Source organism: Salmo salar, chromosome 01, assembly GCF_965601325.2.
Source record: "Salmo salar chromosome 01, fSalSal1, whole genome shotgun sequence".
Lineage (NCBI taxonomy): Eukaryota > Metazoa > Chordata > Actinopteri > Salmoniformes > Salmonidae > Salmo > Salmo salar.
In genome coordinates, this window is record NC_138291.1 from 61099147 (window position 1) to 61124952 (window position 25806).

The following is a 25806-nucleotide window of genomic DNA, read 5'->3' on the forward strand; positions in this document are numbered from 1 at the left end:
AGGCAGAGCTCACGCTAAGCTTGCCTGAATTACTGGGCATGTGTGAGCTTATTGGTTGCGACTTTAATTATAGAATGACTTGGGAGGATGATCCACGACAAATGGCGCATGAGGAGGCCATATTTTCCGATGGTCGGCCTTCTCTTTCTGGACCTAGTAAACGGAATAGACCCATAACTGATCCAGATGGTTACATAATCAGGCCTAGGCTGTACCAAGTTATTTCAGCATGAACAGAACGTTTGAGCGGTTATTCAAATGAGTACAACGCTGCAGCTTACAGCCCTATTCCTCTATGTGAAATCGCAGGGAAAGCTATAAGCTACTAAAGCTCTAGGACATTTATTTTAGCATCTTTTATACTAGGCCTAATATCCTTTTTTCGTGGAGGGATGCAGTCTTGCTCATGCTAATTACTAAATGTAAAATGGGCCAAGTGAACTGTTGCACAGGACAAACAGATGAGCACACTGAAAAAGATCCAAACGAATCACTTGAGCAACGAGGCAAACAATGGCATTATGTAAAAGATGCGCAGGCAAGTGTGTTTTTTGAATTGCTACATTTACATGAGTTTCTATATTTATTTTTCATTACATGTTCATTGACGTATTATTTGCCGTTGTCGCTATGACAATTGAAACACCCGGAAGTACAGAATGGTCTCGTTAACACCTTAATAGGCAGCGTGCAGTAGGACGCATTGATCTGATGGGTGTACTGCAGAACGATAAACGGTCAGCTGGTGTGGATGCTGGCCAACGTTTTGTGGTTGTGTATAATATATCATTTTAGTTATCGTCCTTGGTGTGAATGGTCCTTTATCCTGTCAAGGGGGGAAAAAAACACCGGTTCTGTCCTCTACTCTGGTGGCGTGCTCTTTTTGTTACGTCGTGGAAGGCTAAACTGAGCTTTCTCATGCTTTGAGCCATCCATGTTTGTAGAACATCTCGTTCTTTGTCGCCTGGGGAAAATACAGCTCCCTGATTTTTTTTTTTCAACCTCCTAGATGAATTCTAAAGTTTCCCCCCTCTTGATACTGTATCTCTTACACATATCCTCTGTAAACATGAATACTTTACAGAAAGATGTTTAACCTTTGGCTCCTTCGATCTCCAAACAACATATACAGACAGAATATTTTAGCAGGTAAAGATGTCAGTCCAGCTAGTGGCGCTTGCTTTGTTTATACCATGTTGTCTTCTTCTCTCCTGTAGACTTCTGTACAACTGGTCCATGTCCCTGCTGTGTAACATGGTGCTGAAGAAGGCAGTAGACAGCCTGCTCTGCTCCATGTGCCACATCCACCCCAGCTACTTCTCTCTGCTCATGTCCTGGATGGGCATCGTGGCCCCGCCAACCGCCGCCCAATCTCAGGCCCAGCACCGCCTCTCCATGACGGACGACGGAAAGAAGCAGCATGACCTCAGCAGCGCCAATGCTAACGCCACCACCAGCGCCGCTGCCACCGGCCTCACCGACGACTCCAAGCACGCGCGTCCACCCATCGCCCTGTCCGAGTCGGAACTGGCCACTCTGGCTTCAGCCTCCCAGTCACCCGGGGCAATAGAGCAGCTGCTGGACTCGGGCCTGCCCTCTCTGCTAGTCCGCAGCCTGGCCGGACTCTGCTGTGGCCTCCTGGCTGCCGCTGACCTGCCCCTGCCCGCCACCGCCCAGGCTGAACGACGGCAACACCATCACAACCACCACCCCCACTGCTCCTCCTCTTCTTCATCCTCCGCTTCCTCTCAGAGCAGGGTGCCCCTGTCTGCAGAGCTGGCAGCCCCAGTGCTGCGTTTCCTCACAGAGGTGGGGAACAGTCATGCCATGAAGGACTGGCTGGGTGGGCCTGAGGTGAACTCTCTGTGGACTGCTCTGCTGTTCCTGCTGTGCCACTCCAGCGCTAGCGCAGGGGGAGCCAGTGGTGGCCAGGGGCACACGGGAGCCCACTCTGCTGCCTCCGGTGGTGCGTGCTGCCCCCCTCCTCCGCCCCCACCCCTGCCCTCTGGGTCGCGCTACTCTCTAGCCTCCTCGTCCCGGGGCAGCGGGCTCACCACCCAGCAGAGGACAGCCATCGAGAACGCCACAGTGGCCTTCTTCCTGCAGTGCATCTCCTGCCACCCCAACAACCAGCGGCTCATGGCACAGGTCTGGTGGAATGCCTTGACCACACACATTTCCACCTGACCAACGGTATCTGTGATGGTTTTACTAACTTGTGTTTATGGTGGTTTCTCTCCCTCCGTAGGTGCTGTGTGAGCTCTTCCAGTCGGCCCCCCAGCGTGGAAACGTGCCCATCTCTGGCAACATCTCCGGCTTCATCCGCAGGCTCTTCCTGCAACTCATGTTGGAGGACGAGAAGGTTACAGTCTTCCTGCAGTCGCCCTGTCCGGTGGGTACCAAGTTTTTGTTGGCTCTCATCTCAGTTCAGCTCTCCATACCCTCAATCCTAAACTTAACCATAACGTGGGAAAATGTCAAACTGACCTTGAATCAGAATCTTGGAGCAATTTAATCATCCTACCTATGGACTTGCATTGGAAAGGAATAATGCTGTGAAATCCCCAGGTGGCCACAAGGGGCCAGCCCAGCAGTACAGACAATCCCTCCTCACTCGAGGCTTTCCCCAGACTGATGCTTGTCGGAGAAAGGGTACCACACCTCAGTCAGATTAATGCTCCATCTTTCACCCTCCTCACTGATTAGTTGTCACAAGTGGAGTTTAGAGAGCAGTCACAGTGGTGGGGGGGGGGGGGGTTTCAATTGTCTAAAGCTAATTTAATTTTATCCTACCTCTCGTTGTCCTCATTATTACGCCCCATCCCGTTTTTTATGACATACATGGTGTCAGGGAAGGGTGAGGGTCATTCCATGGACAAGGTGAAGGATGACTGTTGCGCATGGCATGCCGAGAGGTTTCTGATTATGCACGGCGAGACAAGCCTACATCTACTCTAACTTAGGTCATTTGTGTGCTGAATTACACAAGGAGTCCTGGGAATCACAGCCGTGAAGGTTAATCATGTATGATCAGTAGGTGATTAATAGCAGGGTGGGTCTACATGATAATGTTTTACGCGCTAGGTAATGTCATAGTCCACCTTCTTGTACCTTTACCCACAAAATTTTTTTTACTTACAGTACCAGTCAAAAGTTTGAACACCTACTCATTGACATTTAAAAAAAAAAAAATGTTTTATGTTCTTCAAAGTAGCCACCCTTTGCCTTGATGACAGCTTTGCACACTCTTGGCTTTCTCTCAACCAGCTTCACCTGGAATTATTTTCCAACAGTCTTGAAGGAGTTTGGGATGAGTTGCGGTCCAGCTCATCCCAAACCATCTCAATTGGGTTGAGGTCGGGTGATTGTGGAGTCCAGGTCATCTGATGCAGCACTCCATCACTCTCCGTCTTGGTCAAATAGCCCTTACACAGCCTGGGGGTGTGCTGGGTCATTGTCCTGTTGAAAAACACACCTCCTCCTTGCTTTACGGTGGGAACCACACATGCTGAGATCATCCGTTCACCTACTTTGCGTCTCACAAAGACACGGCGGTTGCAACCAAAAATCTACAATTTGGACTCCAGACCAAAGGACAGATTTCCACCGGTCTAATGTCCATTGCTCGTGTTTCTTGGCTCGAACTAGTCTCTTCTTATTGGTGTCCTTTAGTAGTGGTTTCTTTGCAGCAATTGGACCATGAAGGCCTGGTTCACGCAGTCTCCTCTGTACAGTTGATGTTGAAATATGTTACTTGAACTCTGTGAAGCATTTATTTGGGGTGCAATTTCTGAGGCTGGGAACTCTAATGAACTTATCCTCTGCAGCAGAGGTAACTCTGGGTCTTCCTTTCCTGTGGCGGTCCTCACGAGAGCCAGTTCCATCATAGCACTTGATGGGTTTTTGTGATTGCACTTGAAGAAACTTTCAACGTTTTTGACTTTTTCTCCAGATTGACTGACCTTCATGTCTTAAAGTAATGATGGACTGTCGTTTCGCTTTACTTTTTCAAGCTGTTCTTAATATGGCCACAATATGGACTTTGACTTTTACCAAATAGGGCTATCTTCTGTATACCACCCCTACCTTGTCACAACACAACTGATTGGATCAAACCCATTAAGAAGGAAAGAAATTCCACAAATTAACAAGGCAAACCTGTTAATTGAAATGCATTCCAGGTGACTACCTCATGAAGGTGGTTGAGAGAATGCCAGGAGTACGCAAAGCTCTCAAGGCAACCGGTGGCTACTTACAAAATATATTTTGATTTAACACTTTTTTGGTTACTACATGATTCCATATGTGTTATTTCATGGTTTTGATGTCTCCACTATTATTCTACAATGTAGAAAATAGTATAAATAAAGAATCCCTTGAATGAGTAGGTGTCAACTTTTGACTGGTACTGTACATCAGGCTTTTTCAGATCTGTAAAAAGTGAATGATGTACTCTGTAGACTTGCTGAACATTTTCATTTCATCAGCTTTGTAATTGTCATTTGATCTGTGGTATTTAAGAAAGGATCCACTACATTTCTCCCTAATCTGAATCTCACTGGAGGGAACTTGACATTTTGATTTGCTGTCAATCAACAACAACAAAAAAACGGTTGACTTTTTATTACGCTAGCGACCATACCAAGATATGGGTTCTTGTTGTTCCTATGAGACTTGCCTATTAGCCAAGGTGCATGTTTCAAACAGCATTTTATATTACATAATCTTAATGGCTTCTGCTGCCAGGCTAGTCACTGCGGTGTAGAGTTGTCAGGAAAGTGTAGTGTGGGGACTGAGTGACGGTTGTGTTTGGAGCTGCAGACTTGTCCAAGGACCCTCAATAGCTGAGCCGTGCTCTGGCGACACCACCATGCCTGTCGCCTGCAGGTCGCAGAAAGCGATGGATGTCGCCTGGGATGTCGTGGACATGTAACATTTATGCTGAATGAGAAGCCTTGTCAACTCTAATAAAGGTCGAGGCAGGAGTGATGGAGTGGGTGGTCTTTAGCCAAGGCCGGCCTCATTCAATCTCAATGTGGCCATGCGTCGTGCTACTGAATCTTTCATAACTTGCGTCTCTCTCTCTCTCTCTCTCTCTCTCATAGTCATGATCATTCATAACATTGGTGGTATTGTGTACTTGGTCTGTCCTAATACTTTCTCATCTGTCTTCAGCTGTACAAGGGCCGCATCAACGCTACCAGCCATGTGATCCAGCACCCAATGTACGGAGCAGGGCACAAATACCGCACTCTCCACCTCCCCATCTCCACCACTCTGGCTGAGGTCCTGGACCGGGTGTCTGGTACGTCTGCTGCCCCTACCCATCCGTCACTATTGATGGGAACTGAGTTATGTAAGACGCACTGAATCCAACATTTTTTTTGTGCTCTATTAAATAACTCCTCTCTATTTTCTAAAATAGTCGTTGGGCCCAGTCTCTCTCTAAACTAACCTGGCCTGTCCCCTTCTCCTTAGGGGGACAATGTCCACACCTATAATCTCAGGGAGCATATAGGCTACGTCCATTAATTTGACAAGCATTTCGCTGCACCTGCGAAAACATCTGCAAATCTGTGTACGGTAAACTTTGATTTGTGATGAACAGCAGGTGAAGTGTGTTACGCAACATTGATGGGGAATTACTTTAAATATTCTCCTCGTAGCCCCATCATCAACCTCCTCAACATTATGTGGCCCTCAGATAAAGTGGAGCAGACTGTCCCGTGCCACTCAGACAAACCCTCCTACGACAGCCACAGACACATGGGATCTGAATGGCGGGGGAAACCCGCTCCCTCTACGCCGCTCGTCATTCAAGCATTTTATCCCCTCTCACTGGGTCCTTAAATGTTTTAAAAGGCAGCCGTATTTGAAGTTAATGCACCATGTCAGCACCTCGCACGTTGTCGGACACACACACACACACACACACTCAAACACCACAACTCACACACGCACGCACACACAATCTCCCTGGGCGTAAACATTGACCTTTTCAGGCGACTGCTGCGTCCGCTCACATCTCCTCATTTAGCATGAGTATGGAAGAGGGCCGTATTATTTTTCCAGCAGGTGGCGACGGCGCTCTGATTAATGGCTACGGCGTTGATCAGCTGGTGGCAACTGCGTTATAGAGAGAACATCAGTCGAAACGTACGCTTAACCCCCGTCCACAAGCCTAACATAGTGGCAGTTAAATCACACACCCTCATGCCTCCGTCTTTAACCCGGCTGGTCCACTCTGTGATTGAAATAGCCCTGTGTGAGCTGATGCACTGATTTATTTGTATTCATTTTGTTGGCCTGTACCAGAAGTCCCAGAGTTATGTAAGAAGCAGTGAATCCAATGTTTCCTTGTGCTCTATTAAATAACTCCTATATTTCCTAAAATAGTCGTTGGGGCCCAGTCTCTCTCTAAACTAACGCGGCCTGTCCCCTTCTCCTTAGGGGGGGACGATGTTCGCACCTATAATCTCAGGGAGCAAATAGCCTATGTCCATTCTAGATTAGAAAAGCCCTCTAAAAACATGCATCCGCCCCTCAAAACATGATCAAACAGTAATATAAACCCAGATGGGAGAGGTGTTCAATGTAAGCCATTATCTGGTTGTCAATGTCAAGCGCGTGTGGTGGTGGGCTCCAGCTTTGTGACGGCATGGCACGGTTAGCTGCGTGGCTATGATAAGTGGTTCTCCTCCCGGGACCTTCAGAACACCAGATGGAGGCCTGATACAACAGAGCGTTATGAGGCTCTACCCAGCTCAGTTAATAATACAGCACAGCCCAGACCGCTACATCCAGCTAGCTCTAGCCAGGGGTCTTTTTAAAGGAGCCTGCCTTTAGTGGCCCTTGGAATTGCTAATAGCAGATTATTTGCTATCTAGCCCATCTTATCTGAACTCTCAGGGAATGGAGGACTGAGATGGGCCAACATCTCATTGGTTGCGTAGCCTTGTTCGTTCATACATTATGGTCGATGTCAATACTTGTGTGCACTTGACCAGTTGGCCACTGGCGACTGAGGCTGTACGTATTATGACAATTAGCATTTACTCTTTCACATGTGACTTGTTACCGAAGGGTGGTTCTAATGTGCCCCGTCTCTGTCTCTGCCCTCCGTCCCTTATTCAGACACCCCCAGCATCACAGCAAAGCTGATCAATGAACAGAAGGAGGACAAGGAGAAGAAGAATCAAGAGGAGAAGGAGAAGATGAAGACCGACAGTGGTTTCCAGGACAACTACAGCGTTGTCGTGGCCTCAGGTACACCTTTTGGCTCTCTCCGATCTGCCAGCTTATCGTGGTGGGCTACCTCATCCCTTCCTTCCCACGCCTGCCAATCATTATGGCTTAGCGGAAGTAGATTCATTCATTTATCCTGTCGCACCAATTAGAGGGCAAGAATTGTTTGGCTGGTAGCTGGGCTTCCAGCCCTATGTTGAGCTCCTGCACCAAATGTATAGGAAATGATTGGTCTCTTTGTATGTGGAAATAAGTCCTTGTGTGTGTATATATATATATATATATATATATATATATATATTTATTTATTTATTTGTAAATGGACAAATGGCTAAATATCCCATTTATCTGGAAGTATTGAAAGTGTTTGGTAGATGAGAAGCATTAGACAGAATCACATTCCCTAGGATGTAAAAGTGCAATTTGACGTGATAAAATGACCGGTGTGCGTTTCCCTCTCAGGCTTGAAGTCCCAGTCGAAGAGAGCCCTTTCCACCCCTCCCCGTCCCCCTTCGCGGAGGGGCCGTGTGTTGAGCGACAAGCTGACATCCTCCTCAGGTGTGGACCCCTCCGCCAAAACGCTCAGCGTGCCTGTCTTCCACCTCTACCACAAGCTGCTCCCAGGTACTGTGTATACACACACACACACACACACACACACACACACACACACACACACACACACACACACACACAGTTGTCAGCTCCCCTCCTTCCAGCACCTCCCTCTGCCAAGGGAAGCCTATTGATCCGACCTGCTTAATGAAGCTGTGACCTCCGTCTCAGTCAATTCATTGAGCCAGTGTGTGTTGCTGGGACCCTGAGGTGTCCGGGTAAATGTTCATTTAACTTTCGATGGTGTTACTTTTTTAGACATTGTGTCAATATTGAAAATCCCAGCCATCTAGATCCAAGTGTTACCTAACTGGGAAGATGAGCTGGAACATGATCAGACCTGGTTTTGTAAAGACACAGATGTGCTATGAGCAAAAACAGCACTCCATCCATGATGTCTTGTCTTCACATGTAGTCATTGTTATCTAGGTCACTAGCCTTTTATGATATACATAGGTGTCATGTATTTCCTGTCCCTCTGGGCTTGGTAGTGTGACCACAAGGCTTTGGTTCCTCACTGTGAACACTCTCTTACCCTCCCCCCTCAGGTCAGCCCCTGCCAGCAGAGATGACACTGGCTCAGCTGTTGACCCTGCTTTATGACCGTAAGCTGCCCCAGGGCTACCGGTCCATCGACTTGACCGTCAAGCTGGGCTCCAAGGTCATCGCCGACCCAGGCCTCTCCAAGACGGACTCGTTCAAACGGCTCCACACAGAGAAGGGTATTGTAGAGCACGCACCTACATACAAGCACATGCTTGCGTTCAGACATATATACACACACACACACACACACAATCTCACACTCCTCCTACCTCCCTCTGCGTCTGTCATTTTTCTTGCTCTGCAGTTAGTGTGTAAAGTGATCCCCGAACGTCTCTCTCCACGCGTCCCCTGACAGCCCATTCCACAGCGCGATTAATGGCTCTCCCCTTTCACTGCCATCCATTTCTCTGTCTGAGCGCTGGGCCTCTGTCTCCTGAGATGTCGTAAGGTGCCATTACCGGTCTCTGGAACGGGTGGGCCAGTGGGAGACACATACTCACTCCGCTCTTCTTCACTGTGTTGCGTAATAGGGCTCAGGAAGCAAATGTATGTCCAGTTCTACAATGACGCTGTACACTAGTGGTGTCCAACTCATTTTGCACCGGGGGCCACATTCGGTCTTCAACGAGGTCTGGAGGGCCGCGCTTCAAATTGTATATATTTCCTTGCAGTCAAAATTTGCAGTCCAAAAAATCTATCATTTTGCTGTTTAGCTTTCATTGAGGTGATTATTAGGGAGCTGGACAGTCAAACTATGAATGTAGGTCCATTTTTGTTATTTCTACACAATTTTGATTTGGAGTCATTTTCATTTGAACGTATATTGAGTTTGTTTGGCACCCCTGCTGTACACCTTCTCTGCCTCTTGGGCCAGGGTTTACTTAAGATGGAATGCTATTTATGATCATAAATTGGCCTCAACAACTGTTTGCTGTATGTCAAAAATGATTTGGATCCAACCAGTGAATCTGAGTTTGGACGAGGGAATGGAGTCTTGAAAATGGCATGGGTGCATCTTAACTTCTGTAAATACAGGCCGGTCTTTTTCCATCAAATCCCATTTGAATGCAATTTCGTTTTTTTGGTCCCCTTTGTTACCTGGTATTCCTGCTTCGAAAGAAAAGCTCTGATGCTTGAAAGCTCCCAGTGCAACCTGACCACCCTATCAGATTCCACCCTCTACTTTTCAAGCCCTGCTTGTTCCCAAAGCTTTTTTAGCCATTAACATTGAGGGAAACCTTTTATACAAGATTCATGTCCTCTGTAAATGTCACTATAACATCTATATGAGATTCATGTCTGAAATAGATTTTATACTAACTCTACGCTCCCTGTAATGGTTTCACGTGGTGTGGTAAATGTTATTAGTCACCTTTTTTAAGGATTGCGTTGGAGCAGGACTTTAGGGGTGATGGTACTAGATTTGGCCTCCTAGCTTTGACGGTCAGTACCAGGTCACACATGATATCATGGGAGGATCCATTTTGGGCATTACGATATGACAGCCAGCCAGAGCAGTTGATGTCTTAGTTTGATGTCAGCGCTAGTAATGTGCAAACCTAGTCATATTGATTGGTTGCCTGGTTCAATAATCCAGTGATTTTTACTAGTAGCCTACGGCTACGCAAACACTGTCTTTATGTGCCGTCTCAACCATATGTTGTACTAAATGCAGTCCAAATCTAGGTGTTTGCTCTTACAAGTGTGTGTGTGTGTGTGTGTGTGTGTAGTCCATATTTTTTTGTTTGTTAAATCCACTTGTTCCATACCAGTCACTCAATTCAGGGCTAAATTCAATGTAGTTTCCACTAACTCTGTGGTAAGATATTGTTTGCTTTACACCGAAACCTACTTTAGTGCCTTTTTTCTCTCTCGCTGCAGGCTGGTTGTTCTGTTGTGAAAAGAGCCCATGCTTGCTAGCGCTGCTACAAAGCCCAGAGCCTGTCTCTCTTTCCGTCAGTGTGGATATTAGATTTTTTTGGCAGTTCACAGCCTATATGCCGCCCCTTGCACCCTGGGGCTAATTGCTAACGCTAGCCGCCACCACCTACTCTGCATGCAGTGGAGAGCGTCAACTCCTACCTGCAGTGCACCATCTTCTTCCTCACCTCAGTCCTATCGGTCAGTCACACTGGATGACTTGTCCGTCCCCCTGTTGGGTGAGATATTTTAAAAGGCAACTGTCAATCAGTTCAGCCAACCCACTACTAGAACAGTGGTCTGTTCGTGGTTACCCAAGATGGGAGGCCGGTGACCTGCGTGTTATCTGCTAATCAGTCTGCCCAGCTCCAAACCCATTTCACCAAGACTGTCTTCAGCCAGACACTAACCCACCTGATTAGGTCTATCATTGTCTTCATTGAACCGCTTTAGTTTAACCTCTGTGCACTCTGGAGTTCAGATAATTAGTTGAGGCGTATAGATTAGAAACGATCTGAAGCCTGCCGACGGTCTATATTCAGCATATTCTCTGGTCTAGGGTAAAGGAGCACTTTCTGTTAAAGGAATGCAGTGCTTGCACATTTTCAACCTGTGTTTTGCTACACATTTGTGGCATCTGTTATTTTTGAAAGCCCTCAGCCCATTTCTCTGTGCGCTGAACCATATACTATACAGTGCCTTTGGAAAGTATTCAGACCCCTTGACTTTTTCCACATTTCGTTTCGTTACAGCCTTTCTCTAAAATTTGCAAAAATCCTCAGCAATCTACACACAATACCCCATAATGACAAAGCAGAATGTGTTTTCGACATTTTTGCAAATGTATTAAAAATAAACATACCTTATTTACGTAAGCATTCAGATCCTTTGATATGAGACTCGAAATTGAGTTCAGATGAATCCTGTTTCCATTGATCATCCTTGATGTCTCTACAACTTGATTGGAGTCCACCTGTGGTAAATTCATTTGGACATGATTTGGAAAGGCACACACCTGTCTATATAAGGTCCCACAGTTGACAATGCATGTCAGAGCATAAACCAAGCCATGAGTTAGAAGGAATTGTCTGTAGAGCTCCGAGACAGGATTGTTTCAAGGCACAGATCTGGGCAAGGGTACCAAAACATTTCTGCAGCATTGAAGGTCCCCAAGAACACAGTGGCTTCCATTTTTAAATGGAAGAAGTTTGGAATCACCAAGAATCTTCCTAAAGCTGGCCGCCCGGCCAAACTGAGCAGTCGGGCGAGAAGGGCCTTCGTCAGGGAGGTGACCAAGAACCCGACGGTCACTCTGACAGAGCTCCAGAGTTACTCTGTGGCAATAGGAGAACCTTCCAGAAGGACAACCATCTCTGCAGCACTCCACGAATCAGGCCTTTATGGTAAAGTGGCCAGACGTAAGCCACTCCTCAGTAAAAGGCACATGACAGCCCGCTTGGAGTTTGCCAAAAAGCACCTAAAGACTCTCTGACCATGAGAAAAAAGATTCTCTGGTATGATGAAACCAAGATTGAACTCTTTGGTCTAAATGCAAAGCGTCACATCTGGAGGAAACCTGGCATCATCCCTACGGTTAAACTTAGTGGTAGCAGCATCATGCTGTGGGGATGTTTTTCAGGGACTGTGAGACTAGTCAGTATCGAGGCAAAGATGAACGGAGGACAGTACAGAGCGATGCTTGACGAAACCTGCTCCAGAGCGCTCAGGACCTCATGCTGTGGTGAAGGTTCACCTTCCAACAGGACAACGACCCGAAGCACACAGCCAAGACAACACAGGAGTGGCATCGGGACAAGGCTCTGAATGTCCTTGAGTGGCCCAGCCAGAGCCCGGATCGAACATCTCTGGAGAGACCTGAAAATAGCTGTGAAGCGACGCTCCCCATCCAACCTGACAGAGCTTGAGAGGATCTGCAGAGAAGAATGGGAGAAACTCCCCAAATACAGGTGTGCCACGCTTGTGGCGTCATACTCAAGAAGACAGGGCTGTAATCGCTGCCAAAGGTGCTTCAACAAAGTACTGAGTAAAGTGTCTGAATACTTAATGTAAATGTGATATTTAGGTTTTTTGTTTTAATAAATTAGCAAACATTTCTAAACGTTTTTGCATTTTCATTATGGGGTATTTTGTGTAGATTGAGGGGGGAAAAAACTATCAATTTTATGATAATGCTGTAACCTAACAAAATGTGGAAGACGTCAAGGGATCTGAATGCTTTCTTAAGGCACTGTATGTACAGTAAAATGCCTGCCCGTCAACACTTACGGCGTAGCTCACCTTAAATCTACTCAGATAGCTTCCAATACCGTCTCTTCCAAAAACAAATCTTTCCGGAATCTTCTGTCTCGAGACCCATTGAGGCTAATAAATGGAGGGAAGAGGTGACCCTCACTAACAGTCCTGTGAGAGGGAGGGGGAGACATGGAGAGATCTTGTAAACCCAGCGCGGAGGCTTTGACCAGAGGGAGCTTACAGAATCCTTTTACCAGGCTTAGCCCCGCTAACGGCCATCCACTGAACTGAAGACGGGTACATGGTGAGATCTAGCCCCAGCCCCCTTAAAAGCCTTCAACTTCCCCAAATAGGCCAGACCTTTTAGAGCGAAATGGGTTTTGTCCCTGCAACCAATTTTAGGTCTCTAGAGGTCTTGATTTATCATGTGGAAATCTCAGCCTAATAGGATGCTCCTTGCATAGTAAAGGTACTGGAACATTCTGTGAAATATGTTTGTTCTTGAGCAGAATTATAAAAATCCTTGTCGTTCACAATTTGTCCTCTCTTTCTCGCTGATCTTATCTGATATGCTCCTCTGAAGTCTAACGATCACCCTTTTCCCCCGTGCCTTCACGGTTGCGTTTGAAATGTAACATCTCACTGGGTTGATGCTGTTCAGATATTCTCTGGGTAGCCCGGTCTCTCCTTGCGGCCCGCTGAAAGACGAGCGGTTCCTTCCCTCTCCATCATTTCTAATCCTGTTTTGGAAGTCTGGAGAGCACGGGCCCTGTTACAAATCATATCAGTCACAACCCTGGTGACTTTTTAATTCCCCATGAGGGGGACGGGGAAAAATCCCTTTAGAGACTGGAGCAATTCATCATTTATTTTCTTCTCCAGGAGAGATGATGTGCAGCTTCTTCTTTTTTTTGTAGATGACCTATCAATCGACTGGGGCTTTTATATCATCATAAAACAGGCCAGCCGCGCCGCGGAATGAAAACTATAATGGGGGGCTATTTTTACCCTTCACCCGCCGTTCCAGTTTAATTTTTTTTTTACTGTTGACAGACCCACCTCCTGACGCGCAAACAGCGACAAGTAGTCTGTGTCCTTGAGTCTGTTTTAATCCGTGTGCATTTCATCAGGAGAGCACGTCCTTTTCCCAACTACAACCATTCGCGGATTTATGCATTCACATATATACAAATTGAACTGGCTCTCCTCTCCCTTATGTCTGAGAAACTGCTGTCTGTTTCTTCCCCCTTCTCCTCCCTCTCTTCTTGGTTGCTTGAACTTGACTAATAAATAGTTTGATGGCTCTGTTGGTTTCTCCCACACTCTCTTGATCCTCGAATGAGGGGTGAGAGAGGAGTTATCTCATTAAGTGTCTGCGACGTGAACAATTTCCCTCCGCGGGGTGTCCCGTTCTTTACTTGTCATGATTGGTTGAGGGCAGCACACAGAAGAACGTAAGTCGCAGAACATGGCTAGTGTCCCAGTGGAAACCCTTCGAGAGTAATAATTGGCCTATTCTCTAACCCTCCTCTGCTTCTCCCTCCTCCAGTGGAACACTGTGACATGCTAAGCAGCTGTCCGGAGGACGAGCCCATGACCCCGGGGGACGACTGTCTTGACGCAGCCATCGACGAGTCCCTGCTGGAGACCAACCCCATCCAGTCTCCCCTGCAGGTGTTTGCAGGCATGGGTGGTCTGGCCCTGATTGCAGAGAGGCTACCCATGCTCTACCCAGACGTCATCCAACAGGTTAGACCGCCACTGATACCGTTCTAATACATATATAACAAACACCACCAGTCAAATAACCCTTTCACAGCCTGCTTCACTGGCGTTATTTCATTGTTGTCCTACAATGTTTAGCCCATGTTTCTAGATAATATGTTTATATATAACCCATAATCTAGAGCCTTATTTAAAGGGAAATTTCAACATTTTTTTCAATTCATCATTTCCAGCACCACCCCAACATCAACAGATGTGAAAATTGCGCATTTCTATGTTTTGTCAAAACAAAGATGGAGTAAGATTAGTGTTTCCAATGATGACATTGGTGTGCGTCGTGTGATTTTTAACCAATTATGAGCATGCATTGTCTACAAATTGTCTTCTAATTGGTTGTCATTGGAAACACTTATCTTCCTCTATCTTTTTTACTACATAACATGGAAACGCAACGTTTTCACATATGTTGGGGTGGTGCTGGAGATGATGAAAAATGATGGAATTTCCCTTTCAGAAATGAAAGTTACCTTTCGTATATTGAGCATTCCAATGCGGATCTGCGGTTGCCAAAGTAATGCAGTGTCTTTACCGTTGGCCCAGCTTATTGAGAGGCATGGCAAGTCACTGGGTTTGCCATTCAGTCTAAATTCGTTTTTGTCTCCTCTGCGCTCCCCCGGGTGCTACATCATGCCTCCTAAATGAAAGTAAATGGATACTTAAACAGTAATTGAGCGCATAGTGACAAGGTGAGTAGCTGGAATGCATTCTGAGAGCTGCCAGGTACTAAATCTGTTTTCTTTTGTTATTTTCTCCCCCCTTCCAAATTGTTGCAGCAAATTGAATTATTCAGGCAGTCTCCCAGAGCTACTGGTGGTTTGAAGCAGACGCCCCACGAGGGCTACCAAGTGAGATGATTTGTTTTGTACTTAGCATCGATATGAACCATATACATGACTGGTCGTTGGTTGGTTTACCATAACCCTTTCTCAACAGGATATTACATCATTCTGCCCTTAGTTTAACCCTTTTGTCTCACTGGATAGTGTTTGTTGGGCACGCTCTTAAGGCTGTGAATAATTGAAGAGTTCTGCTCTCACCCTGAGCAAGACTATCAGCAAAGTCAACTTAAAGCATCGATATTGATGCAGGTGATGCTTTTCTGTTTACCCAGGACTGACTGTGTGTGGTGTTTTTTTAATAGGTTAGCCAGACAGCTCAGGTCTATGCCTTTTGACCCACTGGTGTTGAGCTGTTTAATCACAGCACAGCTTGTTCCTGGACATCCACTCTGGCTCTCAGTGCAACCGAGCTTGAATTGATTATATTGATCACAACTATGCATAAAATAACTGTATTTCTCTGCAGTGCTGCAGCTCCGATACTCGCCTTCATCTTAAAGGGATATGTCTGGTGTTTGCCTGTGAAACCCTTTATCTACTTCCCCAGATTCAGTTGAACTCGTGGATACCATTTATAAAAAAAAATCTTATTCGCAGGGCTCTATGCCAAGTCCCACAGCAGCTCTATGGATCTGAATTACAGCCCTCTAGTTCCATATGCCCCCTACTACCCTCAGTGCCCAAACACAGCACATGACCTTCAGATCCCATCCGAGTCAGCACATCTGTCAGCATTGTCCTCTAACCGCATTCTAACCCTGGCTCGCCCTGTGCAGGTGAGTCCTCCGGTGGTGCCCTCCACCACGCAGGAGAAGCCCAAGGACAGCGACCAGTTTGAGTGGGTCACCATCGAGCAGTCTGGCGAGCTCGTGTACGAGGCGCCAGAGACCATGGCCGCCGAGCCGCCGCCCATCAACAAGTCGTCAGTGCAGACCATGTCGCCCATCCCCGCCCACTCGCTAGCGGCCTTCGGTTTGTTCCTGCGCCTGCCGGGCTACGCTGAGGTGCTGCTGAAGGAGAGGAAGCACGCCCAGTGTCTGCTTCGCCTGGTGCTGGGGGTCACCGATGACGGCGAGGGCAGTAAGTGACACAACGCCTCACACAGTTTTAGACGTGGGCAGGAAAACTCCTGGCCCTTTCAATGGATGATTTTATAAGCATGTTTGTATTTGGGAACACCATTGAGGATGACCAGGTCCCTATGCTTCCAATAAAGGAGACGGCTGCAGGTTTCCTAGCGACAAACATTGTCAGCCCTACTTATAGCAGTTAACTTTTTTTCCCCCCAATGCTCAGACTGACTTTGTCAGGCAGTTGATCTTGCCAAGCTGTGTTCCAAGCAGATCGATAATTCCCTGAATGCATAGCGATCAGTGTCATAAAGTGGCCAACGCATGTAAATCGGCTCCTTTAAAAAGCAGCCGGCCCCAAGAGCGGGGAGAAAGAGATGGAAAGAGAGGGAGAGAGATTTTAATCCCTCCATTTACAATTGAGGCACGTTTGTTCCCCCTGATGCGGCTCTTTCCCTGCAGTCCTTGAGACTACCAGTCTGCGGACCCTGTGGGTAATTTAGCCGAAGGACTCACTGGCTTGTTTAATATTGACAAGTCCTACCCTCTCATACATTACAACTCCTCCCCAGCCAACCTCTGCCTTCATTATTGATGCCTATTTAGTTCCTCTCTCTCCTTCAGGGCCTGAAATCAACTATGTTGTCCTGCCAATGTTTTTTTCTTTAGTCCTTGAAATAACAGGCCTTTAATGATTGATGGACAGCAGGCTGCCAGCTTGTTTAGTGACACTGGTCACATAGCACACCGTCAGCCTGCCATTTAGTCGGCTGTTATCTTCTCTGGCCTCATTCTCATAAGTGCTAAATCGATGTATCCATCCTTTCTGGCCAGTATTCCTCCACCTCTCTGGTGGTAATCTGTCACACCATCTCTCACACATTTATCCAATGATATTATCAATTATCTTCTCTGACTGACTGTTTCTCAAAATGCATACTACTCTGCTCTGAGCACATGAATTGGAGCACGGGAGCGTCGGCGTGCGAGTCCAAATCAGAGTATGTGAAACGGAGGTTACTTCTCGACTGCGTACTCCGTTTATGCATATTTTGAAGCACGCATCGATGCAACTTCAAGGGAACGTATGCAAGGGAATATGATGCGCCCAGGTAAAAAATGATAGTCTGTTTGTATTTAGGCCATAATCTAAAGCCTTAGATCTCCAGCACCACCCCGACATCAACAGATGTAAAAATGTTGCGTTTCTGTTTTGTAGTTAAAAAGATGGAGTAAGATTAGTGTTTCCAATGACTTTGGTGTGCATCGTGTGATTTTTAACCAATTATGAGTATGTATTGCATAATTGCTTACAAAATATCTACTAAATGGTTCATTTCTTTGAAATCAATGGCGCCCATTATTTGAGCTAAAGCGAGAGAAAATACACCTATTGACAGCTCATATGTTGCCTAACTACAATATTTTTTCTTGATACGTTAATAAATACATGCTGTGTTAATTTTGGCAGGGTTACCTGCCTACCTTACCGTAGAGCGCAAGCCCATAATTAGTAAATAAGGCTAGCTGGCAAGCTACTACTGTTAGCTAGCCAGATAGCCACAAAGAATTGTTAGCTATCTACCGATGAAGGGTTGACATCTATCTTGCATAATATTAGTTTTATGTCATTTTTGCCTGTTGAACTATCTGGTTAGCTACATTATTACGATTCACATATATTTAGCTGGTAGTTGTAAAACGTTTTGCTTTATGTATATCTTGTTTTGTTTATTGTTGCCGTTGTCCTGGCTGGAAGAAGGTTCAGTGAATGGGGAGGTGCAGCGTGAGGTAATACAGTAGGGGGTGTGCGAGTGCTTCTCAAATGTAATATTTTATGCGTTCTCCACGCTCTAGTCCTCACAAGAACGTACCCAAGAGAACGTCATTGGAGAACGCACTCAGAGCATGAGTGTGTGGAGCACGGTAGTATGCATATTGAGATACGCCCTGTCTCTCTCCCCTTCCTTGATTGGCTGTATCTCTCCCTCCCTTTCCCTTAGGTCACATTCTGCAGTCTCCGTCGGCTAATGTGCTGCCCACGCTGCCCTTTCATGTGCTGCGGGCCCTGTTCAGCACCACCCTTCTTACCACAGACGACGGCGTGCTGCTGCGTCGCATGGCCCTGGAGATAGGAGCCATCCACCTCATCCTGGCCTGCTTGTCAGCCCTCAGCCACCACGCGCCCCGTGTCCCCAACGCCAGTGTCAACTCCTCAGAGGTGAGGCCCAGACACTGGAGTCCGGAACACATGCACTCACTCTCTCTCTCTCCTGGTGATTTTTTGTGTGTGTGTGTGTGTGTGTGTGTGTGTGTGTGTGTGTGTGTGTGTGTGTGTGTGTGTGTGTGTGTGTGTGTGTGTGTGTGTGTGTGTGTGTGTGTGTGTGTGTGTGTGTGTGTGTGTTCGCTCGACAGAGCATGAATGAAAACACAGCTCACTCATACTCGTATGTCACCAGATGTGGACAGATCTCAGTGGAAATGTGTTCTGTCCATTTGCGTTCTCTTGTGTGTCCATGATGGATCGAGGTCAGCGTCAACCTATTTTGGGTTGGGTTGACATGGTGTGTCAGTCTTGTCTAGTGTTCAGACGCTGCCTCCGATGCGTTTGGCTTGACGCAATAAGAGGTCCTCGCTCTCCAGGGAGAAATACGTCGTTTTGTCTTTCCCTCAGAGAGAGATGGGCGGTGAGGATCAGTCATGTTATTAATTACTCTACCTGGCAGGGCTTTACTCGGCGCTCTTATGCATATCGCCACTGAGCATTTGACAAATTGGGTAGTTGTTTAGTGGGCATGATAAGAGGCAGGTCTGGCTTTGAACAGACGTGTCCTTTTGTATTATTGCCAACTCCAGGCAGAAGGGAACATCATGAATAGGAATTGAATCATGGACTCTGACTGCCATGCCCATTAAATGGAGTGATTTGTCTTCTATTGAGGTTTCTGCTGGGCGTCAAGACTTACCTCCTGCTCAAAGCCTTTCAAAGTACTCCGGACTCTTCTAGGACCTCTGAGACTCAAAGATGACTAACGACTCAGATCAAAGACCAGATTTCACCCACCAAATTGTATCGATCACTGTATTGATTTTGGGCACTAGAAGCTTAACCTGGCGTAGCAGGCGTAAAGGAAACGCCTGAACCTAGATTCCTCCCCCCCACATACTGGTTTTGATTAGAAGAATAATAACTGTCGGGATAGTCTCTTCTGCACTGTCCAACCAATCCAGCGGGGGGGGGGGGGGGGGGGGGTGAGATGGAGTGTCACCTTGTTTAACGTCAAATAGCGGAAGTTTGCATCACAGCCTCCTTCCATTTAGCCTGAAAACCAGAACATCCGTTTGAGGCTAGGAGAAACTCCAAGCACCCAGCAATGTCCACCACAAGTGTCCAAGCGCCATAGATCACAGGCCTAAACTCAGCTAAACCGCCGTAGATGATATGTTCTATAGCTAGGCTATTACAGCGCTACAACCCGGTGTGACTGTGGATTGTCTCAGCAGGCGCTCCAGTCCACACACCAGTGTGGATTTATGGAGTTGTCAGAGTTGAGGACAGATCTCCGGGCTTATGGCTTGAGCGCGGGGCCAAAGTCCTGTCACAGTGGTAATGACTGTCCTGGAGGCGGATGAGACCATGGCTAGAGCCCGGCAGACGGTCAGTCCACACACACCCCCATCCCTCTTTATCTGGGAAAGTGAGCCTCTTCCCTGATTTGATGTTCCAGGGCTCAGTGATTAATCTCCAACCTCTTATGTCAAGAGCATACCCCCCCCCCCCCCCCTCCCCTCCCTCCCTGTACTGCTGGGACAGGGGCAGGACTGGGCCCTGTTTCGACCCTATACAAAACACACACGATGGCTGGCTTTTAAAATACAGTGAACTGGTCAAAAATCCCAGCAGCCTCATCCCACCTGCTGTAAAAAAAAATAATAATAATAATTGTAAATGCTGTATGGTCTCCGCTACGGCCCAGTTGACTGATAGACTTGACAGTGATCTCTATTGGCAGAGGTGCATGTACAGCTCCATTTAGCCAGTAACATTCCCCTAACGCTTGTGTGCACGTTGGGAGCGTTCCTGCGACGTTAAAGATGTGCTGGGAGAGCGCATCATTAGCCGCTTGTCAGTCAGCCCCTGCCATAGATCTTTATAGCACGCCGCGTCACGCCTGATGATCGCCAAAGCCGCTCTGTCAGAAAGGATGCAGTCTCAAGAAGGCTAAACGTTCTCCTCTCGTCTAACTCAGACATCCTTTCATATCCGTAGCTTAGCTCTCGCTATGCTAACAGGCCCCCTCCCTGTACCACTGGCTCTAGTGTCTTTCGCACAGCACCGGGTCAACCCGAGCAAACGCCCTCCGTCTCCTGTTTTTTTTTTAATTTGACACGATCTCCTATTCAAACTGCTGGTTATGTGCTTGGAGCAGAACTAGAAGTGCCTCCAAGTGTATAACAGGGCTGCGACAAGCAGGGGCTGTGGGTAGGCTAGTTATGTTTTGATTTGATATTGAATTTTTTACCTGGAAAACCAGCGTTGGGATCTCAATCGCCCTTTGATGTGAAGACTGACACTTTGAAAGGGAAGGTAATCTTGTTCAATCCAAATGTGTAGCCTATGCTGCATTCAGTGTAAATTGGGGTGTTTTGCTGGTTTCATGAGCTTGTGGAATGCTATTATCTGTAGGTCCAGGCCTATGTTGTCATCACAGTGGACAAGTAAGCTAAACTTTTCACCTGCTGATTTCCTGTTTTGTGCTGATGACTTTTTCTCTGGTTCTGTCTGTCCCCAGCCAACTGTGTCCAGTGGTCATGGAGGGGGTACCAGTGAGGAGCAGCAGCTGTACTGGGCCAAGGGCACTGGGTTCGGTACAGGCTCCACTGCCTCAGGCTGGGACGTGGAGCAGGCCCTCACCAAGCAGAGGCTGGAAGAGGAGCACGTCACATGTCTTCTGCAGGTAAGAATCCCCTATGCCAGGGTTTCCCAAACTCTGACCGTCCCCCACCCCCTGCTAGCACTACACAGCTGATTCAAATAATCAAAGCTTGATGGGTTGGTTATTTGAATCTGCTGTGGAATGCTAGGGCATGGACTGAAACGTGCACCTGGGGGGAAAATCCTGAGGGTTTTCCCTAATGGTATAAAAGTGTTAACTGGCTAACAAGTCAGTTAAGAACCAATCCCGGCCGACGCTGGGCCAAAAGTGCGCCGCCCTATTTTACTCCCAATCACGGCCGGTTGTGATACAACCTGGAATCGAACCAGGGTGTCTGTGGTGACGTCTCAAGCACTGAGATGCAGTGCCTTAGACCGCTGCACCACTCGGGAGCCCTATGCTCTTACGTACTTTACAGAAGTACTTCCTGTCTAGTTACCTCAGGGTAGAAGGTTTAAAATCGGTATACCGTCAAGTCTGTCGACAATTAGAATGCGACAAGTGTCGCTGGTGAAAACATAATTTATACTCTGATGGAATGTCTGTAGACCGTCGCTCAGACTGTCGGTTTCCTTGTCGCACAGACATGGAAAAAAGTGAATACCTCTGCGACTGTTGCATCGTCTGTTGTCGTGGTTACTGGGCTGCTGCAGCAACAAAAGCAAATCTATTTTGGACAAATTCTACAATTCTCAGATGATGATGATAAAATGACCTACTTTTATTTCTAAACACTCGCAACCTTAAGCTATTTTCTGTAAGCTCGCCATCATTACCTTGCAAATAATGTTGTGGGTTTATTTTCCTATAGCTACTTTTTATTCATTGTTAAAGTTAAGATGTGGTCAGCTATACTCTGGTCATTATTTGTACTGGCTACCCAGCTAGTTAACAAGCTAGCTGGGTAGGCTGACATTTACTAAATACATTTTTAAATGGACGAGTTTATTGGTGTTAAAATAGTGCAAGTATGCTATTTGGAGCACCGGGCTGCTGATATCGTGCAGTGGCGTATTGTTTACATTTCCATAACCACAAGTTTGATGTTGGCCGACCAATAGAATGTTCATGACATATCGTTAGACCAACTGTCAAACAGCCTTAAGGCCTACACGTGTTGCTAAAAGTATATGTGTGCGCCACTTATTCTGTCTGTCAGGTGCTGGCCAGCTACATCAACCCAGCAGGCTGTGTGAGCCACGGAGAGGCCCCTATGGGGGAGAGCAGGGGCCACAACAGCAACGCCCTGCCCACAGTACTGCAGGAGCTGCTCAGCCAGTCCTGCCTCATTCCAGCCATGTCCTCCTACCTACGCAACGATTCTGGTGAATGAACACTCTTCTTTAGACTTTGTGTTGAAAGTTTCCATGTAGGTTATGATAACTTCCATTTAGGATGGCTTTGCCTTTAATGAAACGGGAAAGTCGATGGCAAATCTCACAACAATTCATTAGATAGGTTCACTACATGGCAAAAAGTATGTACACTACATGGCAAAAAGTACATGGCAAAAAGTATGTTGACACCCCTTCAAATAAGTGGGTTAGGCTATTCAAGCCACACCCGTTGCTGACAGGTGTCTAAAAATGAGCACACCGCCCATGTAATCTCCATAGACAAACATTGACAGTAGAATGGCCCGTACTGAAGAGCTCAGTGACTCTCAATGTGGCACAGTCATAGGATGGCAACTTCCAACAAGTCAGATAGTCAAATTTCTGCCCTACTAGAGCTGCCCCGGCCAACTAAGTACTGTTATCGTGAAGTGGAAACGGCTCAGCCGCTAAATGTTAGGCCACACAAGCTCACAGAACGGGACCGCAGAGTGCTGAAGCGTGTAGCACATAAAAATCTTCTGTCCTCTGTTGCAACACTTACTACCGAGTTCCAATACTGCCTCTGGAAGCAACATCAGCAAAATAACTGTTCACCATACGCAATGTCAAGCTTGGTGTAAAGTGGTGTAAAGCTCGCCGCCGTTGGGCTCTGTATCAGTGGAAACTCGTTCTATGGAGTGATGAATCACGCTTCACCATCTGGCAGTCTGACGGACAAATCTGGGTTAGGCGGATGCCAGGAGAACGCTGAATGCTTAGTGCCAACTGTAGAGATTGGTGGAGGAGGAATAATGGTCTAGGGCTGTTTTTCATGGTTCGGGCTAGGCCCCTTAGTTCCAGTGAAGGGAAATCTTAACGCTACAGCATACAATGGCATTCTAGACGATTCTGTGCTTCCAACTTTGTGGCAACAGTTTTGTAGAAGGCCCTTTCCTGTTTCAGCATGACAATTCCCCTGTGCATAGTGAGGTCCATACAGAAATGGTTTGTCGAGATCGGTGTGGAAGAACTTGACTGGCCTGCGCAGAGCCCTGACCTCAACCCCATCGGCCACCTTTGGGATGAATTGGAACGCTGACTGTGAGCCAGGCCTAATCGCCAAACATCAGTGGCCGACTTTACTAATGCTCTTGTGGCTGAATGGAAGCAAGTCCCCGAAGTAATGTTCCAACATCTAGTGGAAAGCCTCGCCAGAAGAGTGCGAGGCTGTTATATCAGCAAAGGGGGGACCAACTCCATATTAATGCCCATTATTTTTGGAATGAGATGTTCAACGAGCAGGTGTCCACATACTTTTCGCCATTTAGTGTATCAGCACTGGTTATGATGAAAGATGATACCCTTTTTAAAATTGTTTATTGCGTTTCAGTACTGTGTTTCTCATGATCTATGGCTTCTCCTGGTCTCCAACAACATGTGATGGTAGTTATGTCCTCCCCAGGTGAGGTGGGTTGGGTGTGTGTGCCAGTGCAATCTTCTTAACTTTGGGGGTGCTCCACAGTTTGGGAACCACTGGCATATAAGACCACATAGTTGTTTTCAAATGTTGCGCTAAGGGTAGTAGGATATTTATGTGTTGCACGTTTCCTCACAATTGTTTTCTATGTTCTCTCTCCTATTCTACTCAATGCATTGATGACGAATTAGTCAGAAGTGCATTTATATTGTGTTGGAAATACAATGACATTTCTAAAGGAGGCAAATTATTAGTAGGAGAACCTTTTTTTTCCCTTCTCGTCATTGTGATGTCCTTAGATGAGGTCTTTTATGTGAAAGACTGTCTTTTCTGCAGCTAGGCAACCTGGTAAATTGCAGTGAGAGCGTGGGTGGTGGTGGTGTGTGTGTGTGTGTGGGGATCACACACACATGGGGGGTGGTGTGTGCTTGATGAGACCACAGAGCTGCAGGATCTTCCTCTAACATGGCTATTGCTTCTGTGGGGGTCGACGCTCTCCAATAAAGTTCAATAAACAATTTAAATGATATTAATCCAGGTTTTCAAGATACCCATCCACTTATGATTCAGTTTTTTTTCCATGCGCGAGAAAGAATAGATTTTGTCTAATTTGATTATTTGTTACTTGTGACTTCGTCTGGTAGTAATTATTATGTGGAAAATTGGATGACATTTTATCTTCTGACGATAGGAAGTGTCCACCGCTCGACACGATCTCGTTCTCTATGCTGTGTTATATATTTTTAATATGCAACAGACGTTTTTGTTAGAAATAATTAGTTCCCCGCACCGAGCAACTCTTAGAACCTTTTGTCCCTCGAGTATTGTGGTAGAAAAGTTTAGTGAAGGTAATTCTTATTCTGAGCATGTACCATCGTCATTCTACAGTGCTTTCTGTGCGGAGTCTCTACGCTGATGTGATCAGGGTCTGAAAAGGTTTTCTGTGAAAGCAGGATATGATGGTAATCCTCAAAGGTAATCCCTAGTCCCTGGTGGTGAGGGCTGACCCAGAGTTAACTGAACACTGAGTTAAATGATGGGTCAATCCATTGCACTGACTAGGTTTGCTGTCTGTTCAGCTGTGACCCTGGGGGTTTCCAGAGGAGCATGCAGGCCTGTGTTCATCCCAAACCACTCTTAACAGGAGTGTTCAGTCCACCCACCCACCCACCCAACCAACCCCCACACATTTAGAATCGATCCTCTATCTGTGGATGGTAGAATCCATTCTCTATCTTTGGGCATAGTGCAAACTTGTCGGGATAGGAGAATCCATATACTGTCGGACTTTTGACTTAGATACCGTCACGTTACTCTATCGAAACGATACCGCTACAAGAAAAAAAACGAAGGCATATTAACTAAAGTCACAGAATGGCACATAATGATCCAGACAAACTTGGCTACTGCTCTGTTCAATCTTTGGGAATCGTGAGTTCAATATCATTACGTTGGACGTTTTTTACGTCAACGTTTTTCAGAGACAGCCATGTATGCATTAATGAATCAATCATACAATCAATTTTACTTTGTTTTTAACTAACATAATGGTAATCATTTATTTAAATGGTTCTCTATTTATAAATGAAGATGTAGCCCAGGCCTATTCACATGAATGCATATTCAGGAAGTGTGTGCATGCATTGCGTTATTGAGCTTGTTTTGGCTGATGTCATCTGTATCCACATGAAAATCTGTTTCCCTTCCATTTTGGACTTATTTTCTTATACTGGTCAACAACATTTGCATAGAAGTAGCTTATTGTAGAAGTGTGTGCTCGGTCTCTTTAACCAGTAATGACGG

At 46.5% G+C, this 25806-nt stretch overlaps 1 protein-coding gene across 16 annotated transcripts in view; it reads left to right on the plus strand.

Annotated features, from left to right (window-relative positions):
- Nucleotides 1-25806, plus strand: part of LOC106606575 (dual E2 ubiquitin-conjugating enzyme/E3 ubiquitin-protein ligase BIRC6) — a 151353-nt gene that overhangs the window by 65083 nt on the left and 60464 nt on the right. For 13 of the 16 annotated variants that reach the window (XM_082975553.1, XM_082975571.1, XM_082975563.1 and 10 more), the window contains 12 exons: nucleotides 1218-2148; nucleotides 2249-2392; nucleotides 5176-5305; nucleotides 7135-7266; nucleotides 7708-7869; nucleotides 8409-8582; nucleotides 14129-14328; nucleotides 15138-15209; nucleotides 15980-16283; nucleotides 18277-18494; nucleotides 21067-21231; nucleotides 22370-22535. In XM_082975553.1, the coding sequence (XP_082831679.1) occupies nucleotides 1218-2148; nucleotides 2249-2392; nucleotides 5176-5305; nucleotides 7135-7266; nucleotides 7708-7869; nucleotides 8409-8582; nucleotides 14129-14328; nucleotides 15138-15209; nucleotides 15980-16283; nucleotides 18277-18494; nucleotides 21067-21231; nucleotides 22370-22535 (2798 nt within the window). The remainder of the gene's footprint in view (nucleotides 1-1217; nucleotides 2149-2248; nucleotides 2393-5175; nucleotides 5306-7134; nucleotides 7267-7707; nucleotides 7870-8408; nucleotides 8583-14128; nucleotides 14329-15137; nucleotides 15210-15979; nucleotides 16284-18276; nucleotides 18495-21066; nucleotides 21232-22369; nucleotides 22536-25806) is intronic. The other 3 variants (XM_082975584.1, XM_082975591.1, XM_014202984.3) reach the window with 1 other exon arrangement.